Below are 25663 nucleotides of genomic sequence, written 5' to 3' on the forward strand. Positions count from 1 at the left end.
ATAAATGGTGCTGGGAAAACTGGACAGCCACATGCAAAGGAATGGAACTGGACCACTAACTTACATAAGACACAAATTAACTCAAAATGGGTGAAAGACTTGAACGTAAGGCCTGAAATCTTATCTCCTAAAGATCAGTTTTGGCAATAATTTTTTGCATCTGACACCAAAAGTAAAGGCAACAGAAGGAAATAAACAAGTGAGATTACATAAAGCTAAAAAGCTTTTGCACAGCAAAGGAAACCATTAAAAAATACAACCTAATCAATAGGGGAAAATTATTTGCAAATCATATATATGACAAGGGGTTAATATATATAATATTATATATAACATATTTATATTATATATATTAACCCCTTGTCATATATATGATTTGTAAATATAAATAAAATACAACTCAATAGCAAAGAACCCAAAGAAAATCAATTTAAAAAGGGATAGAGGCCGAAACCGGTTTGGCTCAGTGGATAGAGCAGTCGGCCTGCGGACTCAAGGGTCCCAGGTTCGATTCCGGTCAAGGGTATGTGCCTTGGTTGCGGGCACATCCCCAGTGGGGGGGTGTGCAAGAGGCGGCTGATCGATGTTTCTCTCTCATCGATGTTTCTAACTCTCTATCCCTCTCTCTTTCCCTCTGTAAAAAATCAATAAAATATATTAAAAAAAAAAAGGGATAGAGGATCTGAATAGATATTTTTTTAAAAGAACTTATAAATGCCCAACAGGTATATGAAATGGTGCTCAACATCACCAATAATCAGGGAAATGCAAATCAAATCCACACTGAACTATCACCTCATACCTGTTGGAATGTCTATTATCAAAATGACGAGATTAGTGTTGGTGAGGATGTGGAAAAAGAGAACCCTCGTGCACTACTGGTGGGCATGTAAATTGGTGCCACCGCTACAGAGAGCAGTTTGAAGGTTTCTCAAAAAAATTAGAAATGGAACTATATGATCCAGCAGTTCCACTTCTGGGTATTTAGCTGAAAACACTAACTCAAAAAGATATATGCCACCCCATGTTCATTGCAGCTTTACAATAGCCAAGATATGGAAACGAGCTAAGTGTCCATCAGTGGATTAATGGATAAAGAAAATGAGACACACACACACACATATAGAGGAATATTACTCAGCCATAAAAGAAAAAGACATTTTGCCATTTGCAACAACACGTATGGACCTTGAGGGAATTATGCTAAGTGAAATAAGCCAGACAAAGAAAAGACAAATATTGTATGATCTCACTTATATGTGGAATCTCGGAAAACCTTGAAAAACATGTTGGTGCTTTCCAGAGGTGGGGGTGGGCAATATCAGTGAAGGGGGTCAAAAGTTATAAACTTCCAGTAAGGAAATAAAGTCATGGAGATGTCAGGTACAGCTTGGTGACTATAGTTAATAATAATACTGTATTGTATTCTATGCTTAGAATAGATCTTAAAAGTTCTAAGAAGAAATATTTTTTTATAACTATGTATGGTGACAGATGTTAACTAGACTTATTGTGGTGATCATTTCACAATGTATACAAAAATGGAATCATTATTGTTGTACACCTGAAATTAATATGTTACATATCAATCATTATTGTTGTACACCTGTATAATATGTTATATATATATATTTTTTAATAAAAAACAGCATCCAAAGCTTTACTTCAGATCTGCTATATCAGAATTAGCAATTTTAACAGTATTCACAGGTGATTTACATCAAAGCCTGAGACATTATTTGCCTAGAGGGTTTTAGAAGAAATAAGAAGGGGGTGAGAGTATTTGATGGGAAAGACCTATTTTCTCCCTTTTAAGGAAAAATAATTACTGAGAATGATCAATGTGCACTGTATGTCCCCTTGATTGACCTCAATGATATAATACAGAAATTTCTCCCATGTGTAGCCAGATCTGTTCCCAATTGTCATTTCACAAGCTGCCAATAAGTGGAGAGCCTAAAAGCAGAGCTGCCTTGGGCTGAATGAGAGCTATCAGAAGTGAGTGGACTCTTCCAGGTAAGAGAAAGATGATATCCCCCAGGCGGAGGAGCAAGGGGGAGCTCATGCCTCTTTGATTATGAAGCACATGCATTAGGTCACTGGAAGTAAGTGGGGGTTGGTAGAGGTGCCAAAAAGGAGCGTCTGGTCGAATGTGTTGACTGGCCAGCATGAACATTGTCCCCTGACTCACCTGGGACACAAATGACTTATGTGTTACAAGTAAATTCTGTGGCCACATTTCCCCAAATAACATCTGATCTTCATTAGAGATGGCACAGTGTATTAACTAGATAGGAAATTCCAAGTGATTGTTCTCCAAAGAACACGCCTGGTGTGTGTGTGGGGAGGCGGGGATGGAGGGATATGAACGCAGCAATGTGTGGATAGCCAGTTCCAACGAGTTTTGAGTTGCTAACCGGTCAAAAGCATCCAGCCACATTAGTTCAGACAATAACACAAATAATGAAGAGCCTTGTGGTGGTTTTGGGTTGGCCAAGCTTACTGGCATGGTTCAGACAACAACCACTCAGAAACTATGCCTGATCAATCAGAATGATCAGGCTACCAAGTAGCCCCAGCCCCCAACAAACCACAGTAGTTGTTGCCACACAGCTGATTATCAGTTGTGAACACAGTGCACACATGCTACAACATTCTACCAGGTTGAAGATGGAGGTTTAAGTGGACACTGAGCTCGCTCCCTCCTAAGAACACATCGAATGCACACCTGTGCCTATAGCACTTGCTCCTAAGAGACAACCCTGAGCCAATTGAACAGCTTTTGCACAATAAGCGAGAGAGAGAGACTGTGTAGAGAAGTTTGGGGAACTGTGAGAGTTCTGCGGAGCTGAGGGAAAAACTCAGGACCAGAGGAATGGCTGAGCACCATTGCTTCTTTCCCCTGCGCGTGGATAATGGGCGGGAGCTCTAGCCAGATTCTGGGGCAGACATGCAGGGTGCTACAGTGTGTCCACAGCCACTCCTCCTGAAGCTAGATCCAGCAGAAACAGGAGGGCTCCGTAGCATGCATACAAGAGGCCCCTCCACCCAGAGATTGCTCCAGCAGGTACGGCAGGGTGCTGCTGTACATGCACACAAATAACTTGTCTGTCCTCCCCCTTCCAGACAGAGTGCAGAGCTAGAAAAATGCTGCAGTCCCCACTAGCAGGGCTACCCTGTGCCGAGATCGTGGGGTGCTACTATGTGCCATGTGGTGCTGCCCTCCTGGAGAGAGTGTGGAGCTAGTAGTAAAACGCCATGGTACCCACCGGCAGGGCTGCTGGGAGAGAGAGTGCAGATAGCAGAGTGCAGCTGTGTGTGAGAATGAGTGAAGCTTAGGAGGGCATTGAGAGGAGAGCACACAGACAGCCCTGCCCAGAACCTGCTCTGACAACAGATAACTAAGACAACAGGGCACACCAGCACTAGGCAGCCCACCCAGATTAGAGGGACAAGGAAGCATGCACACACCAGGCTGCCTGGAACCCACTCCTTCAGGCCAGGCAACACAGTAGGCACCATGTGCACCTGCCCTGACTACAAATGGCCCAACAAAACTATGTGACACACATCTACACAGAGACCATTTTTTCAAGTCTGGAGGAGAGCTATTCCATCCAAGCCATAGGAACAAATACAGAAGAACATGCCCAAATGAAGGAACTAGAAAAAACTCCAGAGAAACTCCCTCATGAAACGAAGTAATTTGCCTGGTAAAGAATTCAAAGAGCCCTGGCCAGGTGGCTCAGTTGATGGAGTGTCATCCGATACACCAAAAGGTTTCGGGTTTGATTCCCAGTCAGGGCACATGCTCAGGCTGCATGTTCAATCCTCGGGAGGGGCATGTATGGGAGGTAACGAATTGATGTTTTTCTCTTACATCAATGTTTCACTCTCTCCCTCTCTCTCTAAAAATCAAAAAAATTTGGGGAAGTGAACAGACATCCAGGTCCAGGAAGCACAGAGAGTGCCAAACAAAATGAACCCAAAGAGACCCATAAGACATGTTGTAATTAAAATGGCAAAAGTAAACATAAAGACACCGTCTTAAAGGAAGCAAGAATGAAACAAGCCACAAGGGAAAACTCATAAGGCTATCAGCTGATTTCACAGGAACAATTTTACAGGCAAGAAGGGAGTGGCAGGAAATATTCAAAGTGCTGAAAGTATAGTATTCTACCACCTATAATTTGCTTATGCAAAAATTAAAGGACTTCACGACCACTAAACCAGCCTCATAAGAAATGCTAAAAGGCCGGGACCGGTTTGGCTCAGTGGATAGAGCGTCGGCCTGCGGACTCAAGGGTCCCAGGTTCGATTCCGGTCAAGGGCATGTACCTTGGTTGCGGCACATCCCCAGTGGGGGGTGTGCAGGAGGCAGCTGATCGATGTTTCTCTCTCATCGATGTTTCTAACTCTCTATCCCTCTCTCTTCCTCTCTGTAAAAAATCAATAAAATATATTAAAAAAAAAAAAAAAAAGAAATGCTAAAGGATCTTCTTTATGCAGAAAGAAAAGGCCATAACCAGAAATAATACAGGAAAGAAAAAAAAAATCTTACTGGTAAAGGCAAATATATAATAACTACAGTAAATCAACCACTTAATAGTAGCAAAATTAACTATAAATACAATAAATAATCAGGGGATACACAAAACAAAAAGATTCAAACATGTCAAAAATAAAGAATGGAAGGGGTGTAAAAATGTAGTGCTTTTAGAATGCAATTGAACTTAAATGCCCATCAGCTTAAAATAGACTGCTGTAGTTATAGATGAATATATATGAACCTTATGGTAACCATAAACCAAAACCATAAAAAAACACACACAAAACTAAGAGAAAGAAATCCAATCAAACCTTAAAGAAAACCAACAAATCAAAGAAATCAAGAGCAGAATAAAGGCACAGAGAACAACAAAATGGCAATAAGCACACACCTATCAATAATCATATGTAAATGGACTAGAGGATCCAATCAAAAGACAGGGTGACAGAATGGATTAAAAAAAAATGACCGGAAACACATACTGCCTATAAGAGACTCATTTTAGATAGAAAGACACACATGGGAAAAGATACTTATGCATATAGAAATGAAAAGAAAGCTGGAGTAGCAATACTCATGTCAGACAAAATAGTATTTAAAACAAAGAATGTCAAAAGAAACAAAGAAAGACATTATGTAATTTTAAAGGGGTTAATCCAAGAAGAGGATGTAACAGTCATAAATATCTCTGCAGCCCACATAAGGGCACCCAAAAATATAAAGCAAATATTAATGGACATAAAGGCAGAAATTAACAGTAATACAATAATAGTTGGGGACTTTACTACTCCACTACATCAATGGACAGATCATCCAGACAGAAAATCAATATGAAAATAACTGCTGTAAGTGTCGCATTAGACCAGTTTGACTTAATAACCATTTATAGAGCATTTCATTTCCAAACTGCAGATTACACATTTTACTCAGTGCACATGAAACATATTCCAGGATAGATCACATACGAGGCACCGCCTACCGCTGCAGGGTCAGCACCTTTAGATTACCTGTCAAATAAATTCCTCTCACCTGGCCCCAGCTGGAGAAGGCCCACTCCACACAGAGCTGTTGGTTACAGGCCTGGGTGTCCACCGGCCTCTTGGCAAGCTGCGTGCACATGTCATTGGACACGGGAGTGGAGATCCCAGAGGCTTTCAGCTTCTGACAGGTCACCCGGCGGGTCTGGATGCCTCCCCCACAACTCCGGGTGCAGGCGGACCAGGAGGTCACCATCCACCTGTGGAGAGGAGGAGGTGTCAGTCTCGGGGAAAGGAACGAGGCTGTGTGCTCTCAGGAAAAGAGCCCCACACATCCCCAGGATCTCACCACACAGCTGCTCATCTGGGGGCCGTGGCCCTTCTTACTTATGTACTTGGAGCGATAGGCTGAAAATGGCCCCCCAAAAGAAACCTATGGCAAATCCCTGGAACCTGTGAATGTTACTTTATTTGGACAGAGGGTCTTTGCAGACATAATTAGGGATTTTGAGATTATCCTACATTATCTGGTTAGGCCTTACACGTCATCACAAGTATCCTTACAAGAGAAAGACAGAGGGAGATTCCACACAGAAGAAGAGGAGACAGTGTGACCACAGAGGCAGAAGAGGGAGTGATGTGGTCACAAGCCAAGGGATGCTCAGAGGCATCAGCAGCTGCGAGGGCCATGGAACAGATTCTCCCCGAGGGCTCTGGCGGGGGCACAACCCTGCGGACACCTTGATTTTGGACTTCTGGGCTCCAAAACTGAGAGAATAAATCCTTGTTGTTGTAAGCTACCATGTTTGTGGTCATTTGTTACAGCCATCACAGGACACAAATACCCTTTGGAAATTGACTCAAAAGGTACATCCTGAAAGCATATTTTGAAGATCAGTTGCTTCAGCTTGGCATTGGCCCCAAAGCCATGAGCCTGCAGAAAGTCTTGAGCTAGTTACACGGCTCTGCGGTTCTTGTATTTCCTAAAGGCACCGGGTGTGTGGCAGAGGAGAGACAATTCCTAGGGAAGCCCGATCCAAACCTGGGTCACCTCCTGACCCAGGAGCACCCTGGGCCTCACTGAAGCCCACATTTGTTTCTGCTAGTACCCACTGTGTTTTCTACCTCGCCTTAACCCATGTCTCTGACTTTGTTCAATCCCTCAGGTACACGCAAGCTCCTTCCAGCTCTCTGGAGCTACGTCCCCTCTCTGACTCACGGTCTGTAGGTCTTGCACCTCTTAGAGAGCTGAAAGGAGCTGTTCTCGGAATACTTGGTGCCAACTATAGTTCGGATCCTTGCAAGTGAGACTGGCCAACACTGAGACATGGCTTTTTTCAAAGAGCCCAGATGTCAGCTGGCAAACGCTGAGGTCCTTGGTCCATATACAAACATGCAGGGGCTCTCTTTGCATGTTTACAGCCTGGGATAATTCTCAAAGAGGAGGAGGGAAGGGGGGGGGGATAGGTTGGGGAAAACAGAAAAGATGGTGCTTTCCAACCATTTCACTCAAACTGGGGGGTGGCAGGGAGCATTCTTTGGTTTTATTGCCTGAGAAAAAGTTTATCTAAATGAAATGGTCCTAGTTGGGCCAAAACAGGACTGCCCACAGCTATTCAAAAGAAATGACCAGGGTGCCCCCCCCCCCCCCCCGCTTTTTTTTGTGTTTGCAAGGAAGGCTGCTGAAGTGCCTGAGGCGGGACAGCCACTCAGAGGTGAACCTGTGGCCACTTCCTAGTGCAGGGGTGCCATGTCTGGCTCTCAGGAGAGGCGAGGAGCAGGGACAGGAGGCCAATTCCTCCAGCGTCTGGATCTGCGATTTATTTAGTTTGGTGGAACTTCCCTGCTCCGTCTGCCCTGGAGAGAGAGGACTGCGTGCAGAATTCCAGTCCACAGAAGCAGAGCCACTTAGGAAGCAGGCGCGAGGCGTGTGAAAGCCCCTGGGGGCCTGGAACCCAAGCAGACTCGGCCATTATTGCATCTGCAGCAGTAAATGAGGCTGATTGACTTTGACCATCACCCTAGCAAACCAGAGAGCCCCTGGCATGTCTGAGACCGCTTCTTCATTTCACACAGCTTGGCAAGGGCAGTCTTCCCGGCTCTCATATCCCTGGTGAATGTCAGGCCTGCATTTCAATCAACTTTTATTTCCAAATATACATTTCAGCAATTTTTCAGGAGCCGGGGCGAGGGGTTTTGAGAGAGGAGAGGTACGGGCTACGTTACAGTTCAGGAAGGGTATAAAAGGACATTAATCATTCCCGTGGAAACCTTCCCGTCAGCAAGTCAAGCTGCTGATATTAATGAGTGTGTTTCATATTTCATTGAGTCTCTCCTGGTTTCAGCTGCTCCTCATGACTCAGCTGGCAAAACACGAGGCGGTTGCCTAAAGTGGTGTACGAAAGCCCTGCAGATAGGCCGTGGAGGGGCATTTCAGGGGCCGGCCAAGTCCCCCCAGGCTCAGGGCACCATGCTGGTGCCAACTCTAAGCCCATCCATTATCCCTTCAGCTACTGACTGAGGGCTGCGGCGGGCATGCTCAGTGGGACTCACAGCTTCTCAAAGCTCGAGGAAGCGGTGAGAAGCAGAGACTGTGGGTGTCAGTCTGGGCTCTGTGAGGGACCCAGATGCAGAGAAAGTACTAGTATATCCAACACTGAGTCAACTAAGGAAATGAAGACGTAGTTCAGTGTTAGCAGGAAGCCACCCTTTGTGGAAAAGAAGGGGATCAGATTCTTCAACTAAGCTGAAGTGCTGATTACCATAGGTATTTAAAGTCCGAAGGAAGGGGAAGCGAGGGTAGGACAGAGGTCTGGGCAGTGATCCCCATCCCTGAGCACTTCAGCTGCAAACACATTTCTTCTCCTACAAACAGAGCCCGTTTCTCACTGCAGGATGCGAGCTATCTCTTGCCAGCGCCTGGGATGTGCCTGCTCCCTGAACAGTGCCTTTCAGGCACGGGGATGCCGGGAAAGCCCTGAGCGGGGGGCGGGGGTGGGGGGGAATAGTGTCTGCACAGTGCAGAGTCCGGACAAGGCTGTGCTGGCAGGAAAGAGCAGCTCCTTGGAGGACACGCCCTCCTTTGCACTGAAGTCTCCCCCTGCACAGTGCTAGGCAAGGAAGGGCTGGCCACCAACTTGGCTAAAAGTCGGGGTCCTTACGGGGGGGCGGGGAGGCCTGGGCCAGCCTCTGCCACACTCACCGGGAAGGGCAGTCTCTCCGGTTGCAGGGGACGGGGTGCACGGCCGGGCGGACCTTCCCCGCGCAGTGAGCGGGGTTGACCTCTGTGCTGTTCAGGAGACACCTCAGGCGGGGCTGCTGAACGCCCCTGTTACCACAGGAGGCTGAGCAGGTTGCCAGTCTGTCCACAGACCACCAGTAATCTGTCACAGAAGGTGAAAAGCAGATGCCATTACTGCGCATGCTCTCTATTTCTTCTGAACAGGGCGCCGGGGAGGAGGGGTATGGTGGTTATGAAGGAGCCTTGCCCCTCAGTTTATCCAGGCAAGTTATGTGGCCTCCAGAGCCCTCAGTTGGCTCACCCAGAAAACGAGCACAATAGATCAAGTTATTATGAGGCCTGGATATAACAAAGGTGAAGAGCCTCGCCCGGGGCCTGGCACAGAGAGAGTATTAATCAGCGGCTGTAGCTCTTATTCTTTTGAAACATACTTCTTAAAGCACTCTTTTTTCCAACTGGCTCACCAGAAAGTGACCATATATTTCAACAAGAGCGATAAAAATAACAGAGATACTTCACGATCATATTTAAAAGGGCAGATTCAAGTTCGACATTGTAGATGCTACGAAAAACCGGCCTATCCAGAGAGCCCTCGATTGCGTGAGTCACTGACGTACCCAGTCAGCAAGAAAGGCAATTTCTCTGCCTTTTCTGGTTGGGGGTCTGGGACTCACTGGGAGGGAAGCTGTGACAATAACTGGGGGCTGGTAAACTGTGAGTGCCCATTTGCGAAGTTGCATGTTACAAATCTTGCAGACAGGCTGCGGTTTTCACCAGAGAATGGCTGGCTGGCAAGAAAATGGAATCCTCCCTTTCTTGTCTGGAAAGCCAAATGGTAGGGAGGGGATGTTTAAGGGGAAAAGGGGAAGGATGTGCTCAGAGGTCTCCCTTTTTACGGGCTATATTGACATACAAGTCTGTCCCTTCCCACAGCATCCTCCATTCAGAACGCACAGTGGCATTTTGCTTTCCCTATGTGTCACACAGTGACCACAGGTACAACCGGCCCATGGAAAACTCAAGAGCCTTCAGTTTCTATAACAAGGCCAGTTATTGCTCCTCTCTCGCTGTATTGGGCTTATCCATACTGTCTTGGTGCAGCAAATACCAGGCAGGCCCTGCCCAAGGGCTTTCTGACCCGCCAGTGTTCCTGAAAGCTGAATGCACCAGCCACACAGGCTTCTCAGTCTGATCTTTGACTGGGCCACGGGAGAGGAACCCGGAGAGCACTCGGTGTGTGACACAGCTGAAGGCTCCAGGGTGATGGGCAGGTACTGGCACCGGCCCTGACTCTCCAGGGCGGGAGGCAATAACCAAGTGATTCAAATTCTGTCTTGTTTTGGAACCAAACCAACAGACAAAATTTGCATTTTTCTTAACAGGCTACTTTACACTCAACTGTGTGTTTTCTTTACAAATTCACCCAGCATAAAGGAAATGCACTTGACTTTGCTACAAGATGGTGTTTCCTTGGTCCCACCTATGAAAGCAGCACTGACTCTCCAGGTTCTGCTGCTGGTGGCTCTGCTGAAGGGCCTCATGGGATGGAAACATGGTTCAGTGTCAGTTTTCACATTCTAGGGACCAGAAGTCATGTTGTCCACTACAGAACTAGATTTCCAGGGGCACTCACTTGTTCAAGAAGTAAGCCCAGCACCCAAAGTCCCAAGGGTTCTTACCTTGGATGACAAGAGAGGCCTTCTGCACGAGCACGCCTGCCTCGTTCTGGGCGAGGCAGCTGAATTCCCCCTGAGACTCGCCGTTTAGATTGGTAACCTGGAGAATCTGTCCAGCTGCCAAGATGTGATGTGTCAATCCTGTGACAGTGGCAACTGACTGGCCACCATGGAACCAGGTGATATTGGGGGTAGGGTGACCTTGGATGGGGCAGCCTAGAAAGAGAGGAGAGGAGAGGAGAGGTAAGCTACTGGTAAAGCCAAAAAGGGAACATTTCTGATGAGTTGTTTTAGTGTGTATGTGGCTCTAGGGGCCCTGGGTACAATATGGTCCTCCCGTGGCATTTTTCTTCTGCTTGCCCTTCCCAAGCAAATAGGAGATGTTTTTGTACTCTGGGTTCTGGGAAGGTGACTATTATTCATTCAATTAAGTAAAAATTCTTGAAGGACACAAAGTGCCTATTTCTACCTATGTCCCCGTACTGACTTAAAAAGATGAAGCAATTAATTTTCACTCATTGAACATTTTTTGGAGTTAATTACACCAATTATATAATGAAAGAAATATACCAATTTTATAATGAAAGAAATCATTTCTTATGTAGTGAGTTCGAAAAGGTACATGCCATATACTAATAGTTAAGAATCAAACTTTATTGGACTACACTGAGCCTTGAGTCAGTTCTGTGCGACCCCGGCCCAACTCCGAACCTTTCAATAAACACTTTTTGCTGACATCATTAAAATAAGCTCAATAAGCTCAATAAGAGGAGACACCAAGATGGCGGCATAAGTAAACACCTAAACTGCTGCCTCACACAACAATTTCAAAACTACAACTAAAAGACAAAACGAACATCATCCAGAACCACAGGAAAGCTGGCTGAGTGGAAATTCTACAACTAGAAGGAAAGAGGGAAGCACATGGAGAATCGGAGGAGCTGCAAAAGGCTTAGGTATGGAGATGCGTGCGGGCGGCTGAGTGCCTGGCTGGCTTTCTCTAGCACAGTGATGGCGAACCTATGACATGTGTGTCAGCACTGACACGCGTAGCCATTTCTGATGACACGCGGCCGCATGCCGAGGATGAAACATTTGCTGCTCCTGAGGATGAAACATTTGCGACTAGAGTCTTGGAGTTAGTTTTTTCCTCAAAGTGACATACTACCCGAGTTATGCTCAGTTTTTTGGCGAAGTTTGACACACCAAGCTCAAAAGGTTGCCCATCACTGCTCTAGCAGGAAGGAGACAAAAGCTCCCGACTGTGCTGAACTCCAGTTCCAACTGCACTGAACCCCAGTTCCAGGCAAGACCCTGGGGACCCAGGCTTATACAGGGGGAATGTGGACTGTCAGGCGGAAACTCAGTGGAGCCGCAAAAGGCAGAGGTCTGGAGGCACATGCGCGAGTGCACGAAGAGTGGACTGACTGCTGAGTGCTGCTGGCTTTCCCTAGCGGGTGGGAAACGGAAGCTTCCCCACTACGCTGAACTCCAGTTCTGGGTGAGAATCTGGGAATCCAGATTCATTGGGGGAGAAACTGGACTGTCTGGCAGTGGGTGAAACTTGAGGGCGGTTTACTCTTAGAGGTGCTTGCAGCGATTACCGAGGGACACTGAGACCCAGGGGCATCATAGGGCAGGGCTGACGGGAAGCCAAGACTGTCTGCTCAGTCCTGAGACTCCGCTCCATCCAAGCTGAGCACAGAGGCTTTTGCAATTTTGTAAGTCTTGTCTCATAAGGCTGTCTCCAACACAGAAGTTCTCCCAGCGGAGACACAGCTGATCCTCACAGCCCATTGGCCTAGAGGTCAATTCCTCCCAGTGACACCAACAACAATCAAGACTTAACTACAACAAGGCTGTGTACACAGTTCAGAAAGGGGTGCACCAGTCGGCATTGGTGGTATAGTGGTGAGCATAGCTGCCTTCCAGAAAGGGGTGCACCAAGAGTGTCCACCTCAGGTAACTGGGGAGACTGAGCCACTGGGCCATATAGGACACCTAGCACACAAAGCTACCCTACCAACTCAGGGAAGCAGTGAAAATGCGGAGACAAAGAAACAGATCACAAATGAAAGAAATGGAGGAAAACAAACGACTGTATATAGAGTTCAAAACCATGGTTATAAGGTTTTTCAAGAATTTCCTAGAAAAGGCTGATAAATTTAGCGAGACCCTTGAGGATATGAAAAAGGACCAACTAGAAATTAAACATACACTGACTGAAATAAAAAATATTATACAGAGACCCAACAGCAGACTAGAGGGACGCAAGAATCAAGTCAAAGATTTGAAATACAAAGAAGCAAAAAACACTCAACTGGAAAAGCAAAAAGAAAAAAGAATCCAAAAATTTGAAGATAGTGTAAGAAGCCTCTGGGACAACTTCAAGCGTACCAACATCAGAATAATGGGGGTGCCAGAAGAAGAGAGAGAGCAAGATTCTGAAAACCTATCTGAAGAAATAATGACAGAAAACTTCCCCCACCTGATGAAAGAAATAGACTTACAAGTCCAGGAAGTGCACAGAACCCCAAACAAAAGGAATCCAAAGAGGACCACACCAAGACACATCATAATTAAAATGCCAAGAGCAAAAGACAAAGAGAGAATATTAAAAGCAGCAAGAGAAAAACAGTTAGTTACCTACAAGGGAGCACCCATACGATTGTCAGCTGATTTCTCAACAGAAACTATGCAGGCCAGATGGGATTGGCAAGAAATATTCAAAGTGATGAATAGCAAGAAACTACAACCAAGATTACTCTACCCAGCAAAGCTATCATTCAGAATTGAAGGTCAGATAAAGAGCTTCACAGGTAAGAAAAAGCTAAAGGAGTTCATCAACACCAAACCAGTATTATATGAAATGCTGAAAGGTATTCTTTAAGAAGAGGAAGAAGAAGAAAAAGGTAAAGATAAAAATTATGAACAAATACATATCTATCAACAAGTGAATCTAAAAATCAAGTGAATTAAAAATCTGATGAACAGAATAAACTGGTGAATAGAATCAGGGGTATAGAAAGGGAGTGGACTGAAAATTCTCAGGGGGAAAGGGGTGTGGAAAGAGACTGGACAAAAATCGTACACCTATGGATGAGGACAGTCGGGGGGAGGTAAGGGCAGAGGGTGGGGTGGGAACCGGGTGGAGGGGAGCTATGGGGGGAAAAAAGAGGAATAATTGTAATAATCTGAACAATAAAGATTTATTAAAAAAACAACTTTAATTGGTAAAGATCTAATATCTGCCTCCATTTTACTCTTTATGTGATTTTTTCAAGCCAAAATTTTTCAACAGAGACTAGGAAAACAATTTTAAATATTAATCTCATTTCTCTGTAAGTCAAGAACCTTGGCTTTCAGACAATTCTTACCAAGCCTGCACTGAACATGTACAACATCACAATTATATGTCCACCAATGGATGGATAAACAAAATTCAGATACATTTGATGACATGGATGAACCCTGACAACATTAAGTGAAAGAAGCCAGACACAAAAGGATAGATACTGTATAACTCCACTTATATGAGATACATAGTGTAGTCGTGTTCATAGAATAGTGATTGCCAGGGGCTGGGGGAAGGGAAAATGGGGAATTATTATTTAACGGGTACAGAGTTTCAATTTGGGATGATGGAAAAGTTGTGGAGATGCAGAGCATGATGGTTGCATATTAATATGAATGTCATTAATGCTATTCAACAGTACACTTAAATATGGTTAAAACACTAAACTTTATTTTGTGTGCATTTGACCACAATAAAAGAAATGAGGCAGATGTGCTGGTGTACCAGCTCCAAACCCTAGACCTCAAGAGACCTTGCGAGTTCTTGCTCGTGCTCTTGTGCTGTTGCCATTGCCAGCAGAAGAACATGCCTGGATCGGCCTGACGATCCCAAGAGGAGGATGAGGGAAACATGGAGGACAGCCAAGTCACCCTAGACAAACCCAGTTTAGATAAGCTGAGCTAAATAAGATCAGTAAGAATAAATGATTGTTATTTTAGGCCACTGAATCTTGTTTTTCTTTTCTTTCTTTTTTTTAATGCAGCTTCTTTTTCTTCTTTTTAAAAAATGCTTCTCCTTCTCCTTCTTCATGGCAATAGTTAACTGATGCACTTAGGGAGAAAATAATCCTTCCAGTTCTTCTCCTTGATCCACGTTTTACCATTGTAGCTAGTTTATTAATATTAATAATAGGAAGAAAGCAAAGGGGAGGCCAGACATTGTAAGCATAGTTATTTGGGCATCTTTACCAGGAAGCTGTAATTTTACACTCCCCAGGGAACCACAGGTCTATTCCTTGCAAATAACTGGGGCCAGGGGTCCAACAAAGGGGAAGATGGGCGCATGAGTAGTGAAATCAGGGTGAAGCAGGGAAGATGCCTGTCATTCTAGCCTAGGAACCATGAATTGACTAGAGGGGTGGAGCAACTGCAAGCATGCAATATCCTGAAGGACTCATTGGTTAAGCTCCTAGTTAAAATCCCCAAACAAAGAAACTTTCCCTCTCTTGTTCCTTTTGCTTCATTCCTGCTTCCTTGCACGCATTTGTTCCGGCCGGTGTGGTTCAGTGGTGGAGACGACCTAAGAACCAGGAGGTCACGGTTTTATTCCTGGTCAGGGCATATGCCCGGGTTTCGGGCTCGATCCCCAGTAGGTGGTGTGCAGGAGGCAGCTGATTGATAAATCTCTCTCATCATTGATGTTTCTATCCCTCTTTTTCTCTCCCTTCCTCTCTCTAAAATCAATTAAAAAAATAGGTCTTGCCTTAAAAAAAAAAGAAGAGATTCCTCCATTAGTAACCACTAAATTAAATTATCTTTAAGGTGCTTTTAGATTCCAAAATTCCTCAATATCATCTCAAACTCATCTTCTCCTCCACCCATGTAGCCAAGGGCAAAACAGATCTATATTCAATCTATACTTAGATCAATATATAGTGAAACTGAACTATGTAAATGAAGGACTCATGGGAGAGATATTATATATGGAGGTTATTAAGGATTAAGATAAGCAGAGACCAGGGATATAGAGTAGGAATGGGAGGGCAATCTAGAAGTGGTATGAGCAAAGATGCAAAAATGAGAAAACAGGTGTTGTGGCTGGGAGAAAATACCAGTTGACTAAATCATGGGGAACAGATGAAGCTGGCATGGTGGGAGTTGCAATGGGAAGGGTGTTGAAGGCCAAAATCTGGTCTTTTGGGAGCAACTGAAGAAGGGGCGTGATGTAATCTAAATGGGCTTTAGATGGATCAGTAAGGTGATTATTTGCAAGATGCACTGGGCTGAGAGAAAGGAGATTCTAGGATTTCAGTTCAGATGTGACAAGAAGTGAGACATATTTGTTAAGGTTGCTCTGACAGGATGTGAGGAGGAGAGTGGTGGAGATAAAGAGAAGCTAAAGATACTGGAACACTAGAGAGACTACTAATAGAATTAGGTAAGTCAGGAAAGATGGATAAATTTAAAGAATATTGATTTTAAAGGTTGTTATGGAAATTCAGGATGGAAAATCCATTGAGGTGGTACAGATAAAAGTATAAGTCAGAGGTAAGAGCTGAAGACACAGATTTTGGGACCCAGTCTCATATATGTGTGTAGAAGAAATCTTCAGTGAGGAGAGATCAGGTCTCAGGACAAATCAATGGGCAAATTCTGGCATTTGGTGATTAAAGAAGGAACAGGAGGTAATAGAGGAGACTTAGAAGAAGTGATCGGAGGTAATAGAGGAGACTTAGAAGAAGTGATCTGGGAAATGGGAGGAAAATTGAGACTATGTAATATGGAAATACATAAAGGAAATTGACTAAGAAACAAGTTGTTAGTAAATAAGAAATTAACAACTTGTGAAATGAATGAGTAGTTTCATTAGTTTATGAAAATAACTAACTGAACAATCCCCCCTTTCAGATAATATAAATGGTAAAATTCACTATAACTTATGTTTGAATGGTCAGTAATTCCAAGTTAGTGAAATTGCAAATAAAAGTGTTTGTATAATCAAAATATCCCATTTTATGCTCTGCACACCCGTTTATTTAATTTAAGAGAGAATTTATCTCTGGGTCTTGAAACTTTAGAAGTGGCCCAACAACTGGGTTATTAAGAAGATGAATTAAAAATGAGAGTGAATGAGAATGCTTCAAATGTTGCAAAACGGGAACAGAGTAGATCTTGTTCAGAAAATTCTCAAAACAATTTATTTGAGGATTCTAGTGTCCAGGAATGGTGAATAACATAGTTGGACTTATCTTCCTGCAGGTAACAATCATAAAATATAAACAAATGAAAAAAAGACATGAAACAAACTCTTTGAAAGTACTGAGGTGTGACAAAAACCAATAGCAGAATTAGGAGGGAGAGCTTAGAAAAACCCAGGTACAACAGGTGTGATTTTCTAGATTGTGGTTTTTCTGCCTGAGAAAACTGCTTAATCTCTACATGGCTCCGGGAGCTGGGAAACTTATAGCTTTACTGATTTGAGATGTCAGAGGATAGAGTCTTGGGGCTTTTATAACAGCTGGAAAGTTAAGGGGAAAATCCTGGAAGAGTCACAGGGGTGATAAAGTTCAAAATATTCACAAATCTTGGACAAATTCTTAATGGGAAGACCCCAGGGGACTCAGAAAAAGATCAGCAACTAAGCTGAATTAACAGAGTACAAATTTTAGTCTGTGCGCATTGAAGGGAAAACAAAGAGGTTGGAATTTTAGTCTAGTGAAGTTAACTACCCGTTGGAACAAAAACAAACACTCTTCAGAGGAGAACAACAGAATCCAGAGTCTTTACAATATATAATCTATAATATCCAGAATATAATAAAAACCCACTGGACAAGGCAAAATGTAACCTATGCTGAAGAGAAACAGCAGTCAGTAGAATCCAATCCTGAGATGATGCAAATGTTATAATGAGTGGACAGTGACTTTAAAGCAGCAATTATAAGTATGTAGGAAAACATACTCATAATAAATTAACAGATGGAGTATCTCAGTAGTGAAGTTGAAACTATATAGACAAGTTCTAGAGCTAAAATGTACAAAAATGAAATGAAAAATTCATTTGAAGAGCTTACTATAAAATTAGAGATGGCAGGAGAAAGTGCCAGCGAACTTGAAGATAGTTAAGCAGAAATTACCTAATGTGAAGAACAGAGGGAAAAGATTGAAGAAAAATAAACTGAGTCTTATGGATCTGTAAGAAAATATTAAAATGTATAATATATGTACAATTAAAGTCCAAAAGGAAAAGAAGAAAATGAGATAGAAAAATATTGGGAAGAAATAAAACTACCAAACCTCTCAAATTTTTGGAAAACTAGAGTTCCAAGCAGGTTGACAAACCACCTAGGAACATTATAGTCAAACTGTTGAAATTAAAGGAAAAAACTTGAAAGTCATGATGGAACAATAAGGACTGGGTTTCTTCTCCTGCCTTAAATAACTAGAAAACTGGACAAAAATGTATGAAATGACTGTTTTTAGACATTAGGCACAGACTATAGAGGACTGTGATGTCTGAAATAAGAGAAACATTAGGTGAGCCCTATGAATTCCCTGGCTTCCTGCCTGGAGTCACATTCTAGACTGCAAAGCATGGAGGGTATATTACCTTCCTAAGGTTGTTAATAACAAAGTACCACAGACTGGGCAGCTTAAACAGTAATTTATTGTCTCAGTTCTAGAGACTAGAAGTCTGAGATCAAGGTGTTGACAGAGTTACTCCCTTCTGAGGGCTGTAAAGGTAATCTGTTCTATCCCTCTTTCCTATCTTCTGGTGGTTTGATGGAAATATTTGGTGTTTCTTGGCTTATAGATGCATCACTTTGATCTCTGCTTTCATGCCCACGTGGAGTTTTCCCCTAAGTGAGTGTCTGTCTCTATGTTCACATTTCCACTTTTTGTAAGAACACCAATTATATTAAGGCCCACCCTTATGACTTCATCTTAACTTGATCATCTGCAAAGACCCTATTTTCAAATTGGATGACATACAAGGTATGAAGGGTTAGGGACGTTAACATTTTTTTAGAGGACACAATTCAACCCCAAAGCAGAAGACTATCTATCTCACGCAGAACATAGCAGTCTGGATAAACTGATGAGACAGAACTGAGTTCAAAGAGGCTGAGGCAACTGGAAGTAGTTAAGAAGAATTCTGGAGATATGGGTGCTACATAGAAAGAGAGCTCCAGAAATCTGCATAAATTCTTCCTCAGTCTTTGCCTAATTGAAGATGCACATGCATAAGACAAACTTGGTAAGACTGAGAAAAGACCAATCAGGGACCTGTATTTTAATATTTCCCAAAGCTCTAAAAGGGCTGGAAGACCTTCATGTTCTCAACAGCCAGAGTGGCACATCCTTACTGATCATCTGGAGCATTCAGCAGGGACTCCCGAGGGCCCTAGAGTAAAGGTTACTCTAGACTTGCCCTAATCAAGCTTAAAACAAGCCTTAAAAGATTGATTAAACTTAGAATAGCTTAACCGCTTAACAAGAAAATTCAACAATCTTTAAAAAAGATGAAATCCAGACACTTCATGATATAAAATTCACACCATCAGCATTCAATAAAAAATTACTTGTTAGGTCAAGCAGCAGGAAACTGTGACCCACGACCAAGACAAAAACACGTCAATGGAAACAAATCAAGAATTGACAGGGATGGCCCTACCCAGTTTTGCTCAGTGGTTAGAGTGTCAGCCCATGGACTGAAGGGTAGCAGGTTCGATTCCAGTCAAGGGCTCGATTCTGGTCAAGGGCACATAGTTTGGTTGTAGGCTCCATCCCTGGCCCAGTAGAGGTGCGTGTGGGAGGCAACCAATCAATACCCTTAGGTGAGGATTAACAAAAAACAAACAAACAAAAAAAGAATTGACAGGGATGATGGAATTAGTAGATAAGGGTATGAAAACAAGCTATTGAAAACATGGTAAGTATTTAAAGGAAAACATGGAAGTTATAAAAAGAGTCAAATAAACCTCTAGAAATAAAACATTTTATGAAATAAAAAACCACTGGATAGACTTGCTAGAAGACGAAATTCTATAGAAAAAAGATTTTTGAAACTGAAGATCTAGTAATGGAAATTATCCAGTAAAAGAGAGAAAAAAGACTTGAAAAAAAAATCAAGTGATCAAACATATGTTAGACAAGGATATAGTTACACAGGTGCATCTGTCAAAAGTCTATGGTTAAGAGTTGTACATTTTAATGTCTACAAATTTTACCTAAAACAATAATTAGTAGGGAGGAGGTGGAGACTAGGTAGAAGTACTAATAAAATAGAAATGCAGAATACTGATTACTGAAGCTGGGTGATTACTATATGGGATCATCATGCTATTCTGTCTACTTCACATCTATGTGAAGTTATTCACAATGAAAAGGAAGAAACTTGTTTGCATCGTCTAGTCATTTATTGGCAGGAATGACTCAGTGTCCAAAGAATTGCTTTTCACATATTCTGCTTATTCAGCTCTATGCTTTTTTTAAAAATAAAGTTTTAAAAGCAACAAAAAAAATTGTTGTTCCAGCCTGCTATTTGCAGATGTTTCCCCAAATATTTTATAACCTGCCAAACTTAAAAATTCCTGCTGGCCTTCATTCAGCTCCGTTGAAGTCGGAGATCACTTTCACTTGTACATCTGTCACCCTTGATTCTGACAACTTTAGTCTGGTTGTCCTGTATGGCAGAAACTGCTTGTCATCCCCTCATATCGATCCTCTCCTTCACACAGTAAAAGAGCCCCTGAATTTTAGTTAGGTGCGTAGCTGCCTGGAATAGAGACATTTCCCATACGCCCTTGCAATAAGGTGTGGGCCTTATGATTACATTCAGTGAAATGAGGGAAAGGGATGTGTGTGCCTCCCGGGACATGTCTTTAAAAGAAAAGAACTCTTGCACTTCTCGCCCCTTCCTCCAGCCTGCTATTGCGAATGTGTAAGTGGAGCAAACCATCCCGGCCTAGGTGGGTAAGGGCAAGATTCCAGGATGTCAGAGCAACAGGAGTTTAACAATTTTTTGCCTGGGTCCCTCTGTGGCAGTAGGTTGCCAGACCATGGCTGGACCCTTTTCCTCTGGACTGCCATGCGAAACAAGGATATACTCCTGCCAGTTGACTGCTGTTCAGGTGTTGATTGGAGGTTGCTGAATGTATAGCCTTAACTATGACAGTCCTAAGTATTACTTCCTTACTGAGGCAGTGTCCATCTGCTAAATAGGTTATTGTATTTTCCTTCACATGTGCACAGGGACTCCAGAGGAAATGTTCTAGGAAGGTCTACTTTCCACAATAAAATAAAAGCAAAGACCCAAACAAATTATAATTAAGTAAATGAACAAGTTGCCTTTTCTATCACTAATACGTCTTCCAATGCTTTCCACTGGATACATAGCTTCTCCTCCTTAAAAATGTACGTTGTCCTCAGAAGCGTACCCTCTTCGGCACATGCAGTGCACGCCCCGTGCTTTCTGTCCATGTTTATGTGCGTGTCTCTGTGTGTACACAGTGGTCTCTGAGGTTTGCCAACAGCAATAGTCAAAATAAGGACACTCTCGCATGAATTCCCACTGTGTATGTTCCCAGTGAATAATTATCCACGTTTCACTGCTAATGAGAAAACCTGGCTTGTAACAGGGGTTCCTTTCTGTCAAGGACGTTTCCCATTTGTTAAAGTACAAGAAATATCAATCATTTCTCAAAGGTGAGCAATCTCCGTGAGTGCCAGGTTCAAGGACACCAAAAACCGTGTGCTAACGTATTCCACACATCAAGAGGAGCCAAGTAGCGAACCCCTCCCCTGCCCCACTGCTTCAGTGAGGAAGTTAATAGTGTTTCATGCAGGGCTCGAATCTCCTTTTCTGATTCCCTCCCAGCCACATGATGTTGCCCATGCCCACCCTCCCAACCTCCACGCCCACCCCAGGAAACAGTCCGTCAGCAGGGACTGACTTCGGTCTCCCCTCAGCCTCAGTTATTCCAGGTCTCGAGTTGGATCGGTGGCTGAGGAGGGAGCGGAGCTTCGTTAATGAGAGTTCTGGCAGCAGAAAGCCTCTCTCTATCAACTCTTCCTAACCAGTGAAAGAAAATATTGCCCTTAGGCCTCCATTCTTAGGTCCACTGTGGCTCCAAATTGAGCCAAAGCCAGGTCTGATTCACATCTGTGTGACGGTTTTCCTGCTAGGTTCACCTCCTTTAAAAAAAAATCACATTAGCTGGAGGGTGGTAAAAGCTTAGAATGGAGATGTGTACAATAAGAAAAATAAATTATACGTGAAATGGTATCTTCTGGGAGTCAGCTCAGCTATAACCTGCCACTAGTTGACACCCCTGATTAAGTCTAATTGACCACAGTGACTTTCCTCACTTTTGTCTCCTATTTCACATGCGTTTCTGGAACTGAAATAGCGTCACTCAGGGAAACAGCCTGAGTTCAACAGGTAAGGGAGACGTGGGGGTAGGAAGCCGGGAGGCCTGGCGCCCTGACTTCCACAGCCGTGCGGCAGAGGCTGGCTCAAGCTGCCTGTGAGGCACCTGGCTAGAAAGCAGCTCTGAACTCATCATGATCCTTTCTTGGTGGATATGGCTGCTCATCTGAAGGGCTGAAAAGCAGCGGCATTTCTGGTCTGCTAAGAGACAAACAAGCAGTTTGATTTGGGGGCTTCTTTGCGGGGTAGAGCAAGCCGACGCAGGCGCTCACTCAGCTGCTCGCCACTGGAGCGAGCCGCACATCCGGAGCTCATGTTCGTGGGTTCTTAGCCTTAAGGAGCAGAAGGCAAGAGTTCAGGGTGCATATGCCGCCTCCCCTCCTTCCCTTCCAGCCAAAAGCCCAGGAAAAGGCAGCTCAGCTTGATGCATGGATTATGCGAGGCAAAACGCCGAAAACGGACTGAAAGCGGTTCCCAAGAAGGATGGCTCCACGATGGGGAAACGCAATCGGGGGGAGAGAGTGGTGGCCAGGGCTTTCAGGCCTTCACTGTTCTCTGAAGCTGCGGCGGATTAGGACGCGCCGTGGAGAAACCTCAAGACGTGGCATTATTCCTCCGGAGCTGGCTCCGGGCCTGGCAGCACGGCCATTAGAATCCTGCACTTTTCACGGACTTAAAACTTAACCATAAAAATGATGTGTGCCGGGATGAAACTTGGCACTTGGTGGAGTCAGTCTGGGAGTCCTTTCCTTAATTTAATTTTACAAAACTGGAAAACACGCAGCTATTTAAAATTTATGGAGAAATCTCCGTCCTGCGCGTGGTATGTGGTGTGTACGGGCCTCGCTGAGGCTGTGGGGTGACCGGATGGAGTCAGGGATTCCGCGCTCCCTGGCTCCCTCTCCTTTCAGGGCTGGTGTCCCCCTGGGGGACAGAGATGGTCTCTAAAGCAGCACTGAGTGAGTGGGGACTGGCACCAGGCAGGAGGCCGAGAGCCGTGATTAATTCACATCGGAAAAAACACACAAAAAAACGGTTCCTCACTCCCCATTTGTCAGCTGGGCCCCAGAAGGCTGTGGAGAAGACAAGCAGCCTTAATTTTCACTCCGATTTCTGGGACCTCCCAAAAAGCTGGTCAAATAACCAGGCCAACACTCTTCCCATGCGCATTTGCCCAAAGAAAACGAACTTTAACACATTCCTGGAAAAAAAGGAACTATAACGAGCCCATTTTCCATTCCCCAAATGTCTTTTTACCCCTAGGGCAAGCTCTGGGTTTCCATTGGCAGGGGGTACGCGAATGTCTCCATGCTCCTGGGCATCTGGTGGAAGAACTTGATATATTTCGCAGCATGAAAGCAGCTCCGTCCAGATTTATGACTTGATTAAGGCCTGGTCTCCTCCAAAGGGAATTGGTTGCGGCCTGGTTACTACCCTCACCTATAACCTGAGCGCCTGGGGTATTCTCTCACAGGTAAGAAGGTGAGATGCCACTTATGATGCCCATGCATACACAATCCTGGCTGTGAAAAGAGGACTGCACTGTGGACGCTGGAGCTGGGCAGTCTTGACCAACATGCTTACCCAGGGTTAACCGGGCCACCTGGGGTAAGAGTGGGGGAGGGGGCTCTAGGAAATTGGTCCAGTTTCTTTAACTTCACAGTCGTGTTGATTGGGACTGAAGCTGTCTCAAGTGGATAATACCCAGCGTTCCCAGGGGTCCTTCTCTGCCAGTAGGCTCTTGGCATAAAACACACCTTTAAAAACACAGCATTTTTTTTTTTTTTTTTTAAGTTTCAAGTTTCTGGGTTTATAAGCCCTGGTTGACTCTATCCTCAGGCTTCTGGCAGGTGCTACCTGGCCTGCAGGACGGGAGACTCGGATGACCCAGAGGAGGCCGGCTGCAGGCTGCCTGGGGCTGAGGAAGGAGGTTCAATCCGCTGACCAGATGGCCTTTCAATGAACTCCAGAATGTGGCTCATGCTCGGGGCAGACCATACTTTTGAGGTCCCAGGTCTGAACTCCCCTCTGTGTGGAAGTTTAGCGATTACACCCACCGAGTCTAGATTCTGTAAGGAAGGAGACTGCCGATTCTTTCCCATTTGGTCCGAAATGGAACAATATTTCAGGACTTTCAAGAAGTGCTCTGTAATAATGAAGGTGCAACTGCTGTGAGAAGGAAACAGTTCAGAGGAAAAGCTGTGGATCCTATGACTATTCTCTCCCCGTGAGTAATATAGCCGTTCTCACCCCCGCACTCCAGCCAATGGAGAGGCCAGCTAGAAAGTACCCAGATTAGGTTGGGGAAACAAAACAAAAGCCAGCCGCAGCTCAGAGCCAACATGCCTTCATGAACTCAGCCTAGGTTTGGCTCCGTTTATGGGCCAGAGCCTTTGCAAAAGAAATAAAAAACCCCACGGGCAAAAAAAAAAAAAAAAAAAGAGGCTTTGCTCATAGCCCTATACACACCCCATTTCAGTCCTCTTCTGTTGAACCAAAGCCACAGAACAGCAGTGGATATGAAGAATGGCTAATATTCATAGCAGGTATCCTGAGAGGCCTCCCGGGGGCACGCCGCAGAGTTCAGCGGCAAGTCACAGGAAGGAGCAACTGCTGACGAGGAATTCCAGAGTGAGCCAGGGGTGGAGCTGGGCGGGGGAGCGGGGAGCACGAAGACCTTCCCCGAATTTATTATTCCTATGGAAGTCTCCTGGGTCTTGAGGTTCTAGAAACTTCTCAACAAAGTAAAGAAAATAATAAACAATGTGAGTGAAGTGAATAAGGGGGAGAGTTAAGCAGGCCAACTGCAGGGGGATGTGAGCCATGTGGAGGGAGAATGAGGAGTGAGGAGAGGAGGTGGTGCTGAGTGTAAGGATGCTGCTGGCTGGCTTCTGCTGGGGGAATCATATATTCTGGCAGGTGGTGGTCTGGCCTTTGGCAGCCAAGCCTGCAGAGTGGGTGGTTTGTGAAGGGCCCATAAGTAGAGATGTCCTACAAAGAGGAGGAAAGAAACCTACAACCGTGACTGGAGAGGCCACTGCAGCAATGTGACGTGCTGTCCAAGGAGAGTAGCTGTCCAAGTGCCCGCTCTTTGTCTCGCAACTTACATTTCTCCTACTGGTTTGTTTGGCTCCTAATCCTCCCTGAGTGTGGTTCCCAGATCTGCCTGGCCCTACATGTTTCGGAGACCTCCTTGGAGCATCTAGTGGGCTCCCTGAAGGCTTAGGGAGAAGTAGTAGGTTAAGATCTCCAGGGCCATGCTGACCTTTGAAAGAATCACCTGGACTTAAAGGCCCTAAAACCAAAGCTGTCTCCAAGTGAGACAGAGCACATGCTATATTCTGCTGGGAACAGATGACTTCTTGATCAAATTCATTCTTTTTGGATTATCCAAAGCACTCACATCAGGTGAAGGTGTAGGATGGAAAATGTATTTTGAAACAGGCATGTTTAACTAATTTCTGTATAACTGACAGAAGTGAGAATTAATGTTCCTACTAAGCTCCCCAAGCACTCTAAGTACAGCAGAGATGGAAAGCCTAAAGGTCCAGACTTGGGCAGAGCAAGGACACTCAGTATGGGGGAGGGAGGGGTTATGCCTGTTAGTCAGTAACCTCATTGGGAACCTGTATGCCACTTTAAAATATGCAATTAGCACTCCACCAGTGTTTTTCTCCCAGATCTTTCTAAAGACTAAAGGTGAGAAATCTCAGAAAACAGAAAAGACAACTTTTTCTTATAGCAATGAGATTTTTTTCCCACTAAAATACATTTC

General features: G+C 44.4%; 1 protein-coding gene across 2 annotated transcripts in view; it reads right to left on the bottom strand.

Moving 5' to 3' along the window:
• The window catches only part of ADAMTSL1 (ADAMTS like 1), an 882329-nt gene that overhangs the window by 14531 nt on the left and 842135 nt on the right, over positions 1 to 25663 (bottom strand). For both annotated transcript variants that reach the window (XM_028150731.2, XM_008145030.3), the window contains 3 exons: positions 10447 to 10659; positions 8729 to 8909; positions 5579 to 5786 (listed from right to left, as the gene is read on the bottom strand). In XM_028150731.2, the coding sequence (XP_028006532.2) occupies positions 5579 to 5786; positions 8729 to 8909; positions 10447 to 10659 (602 nt within the window). The remainder of the gene's footprint in view (positions 1 to 5578; positions 5787 to 8728; positions 8910 to 10446; positions 10660 to 25663) is intronic.

Source organism: Eptesicus fuscus, chromosome 15 (assembly GCF_027574615.1).
Source record: "Eptesicus fuscus isolate TK198812 chromosome 15, DD_ASM_mEF_20220401, whole genome shotgun sequence".
Classification (NCBI taxonomy): domain Eukaryota; kingdom Metazoa; phylum Chordata; class Mammalia; order Chiroptera; family Vespertilionidae; genus Eptesicus; species Eptesicus fuscus.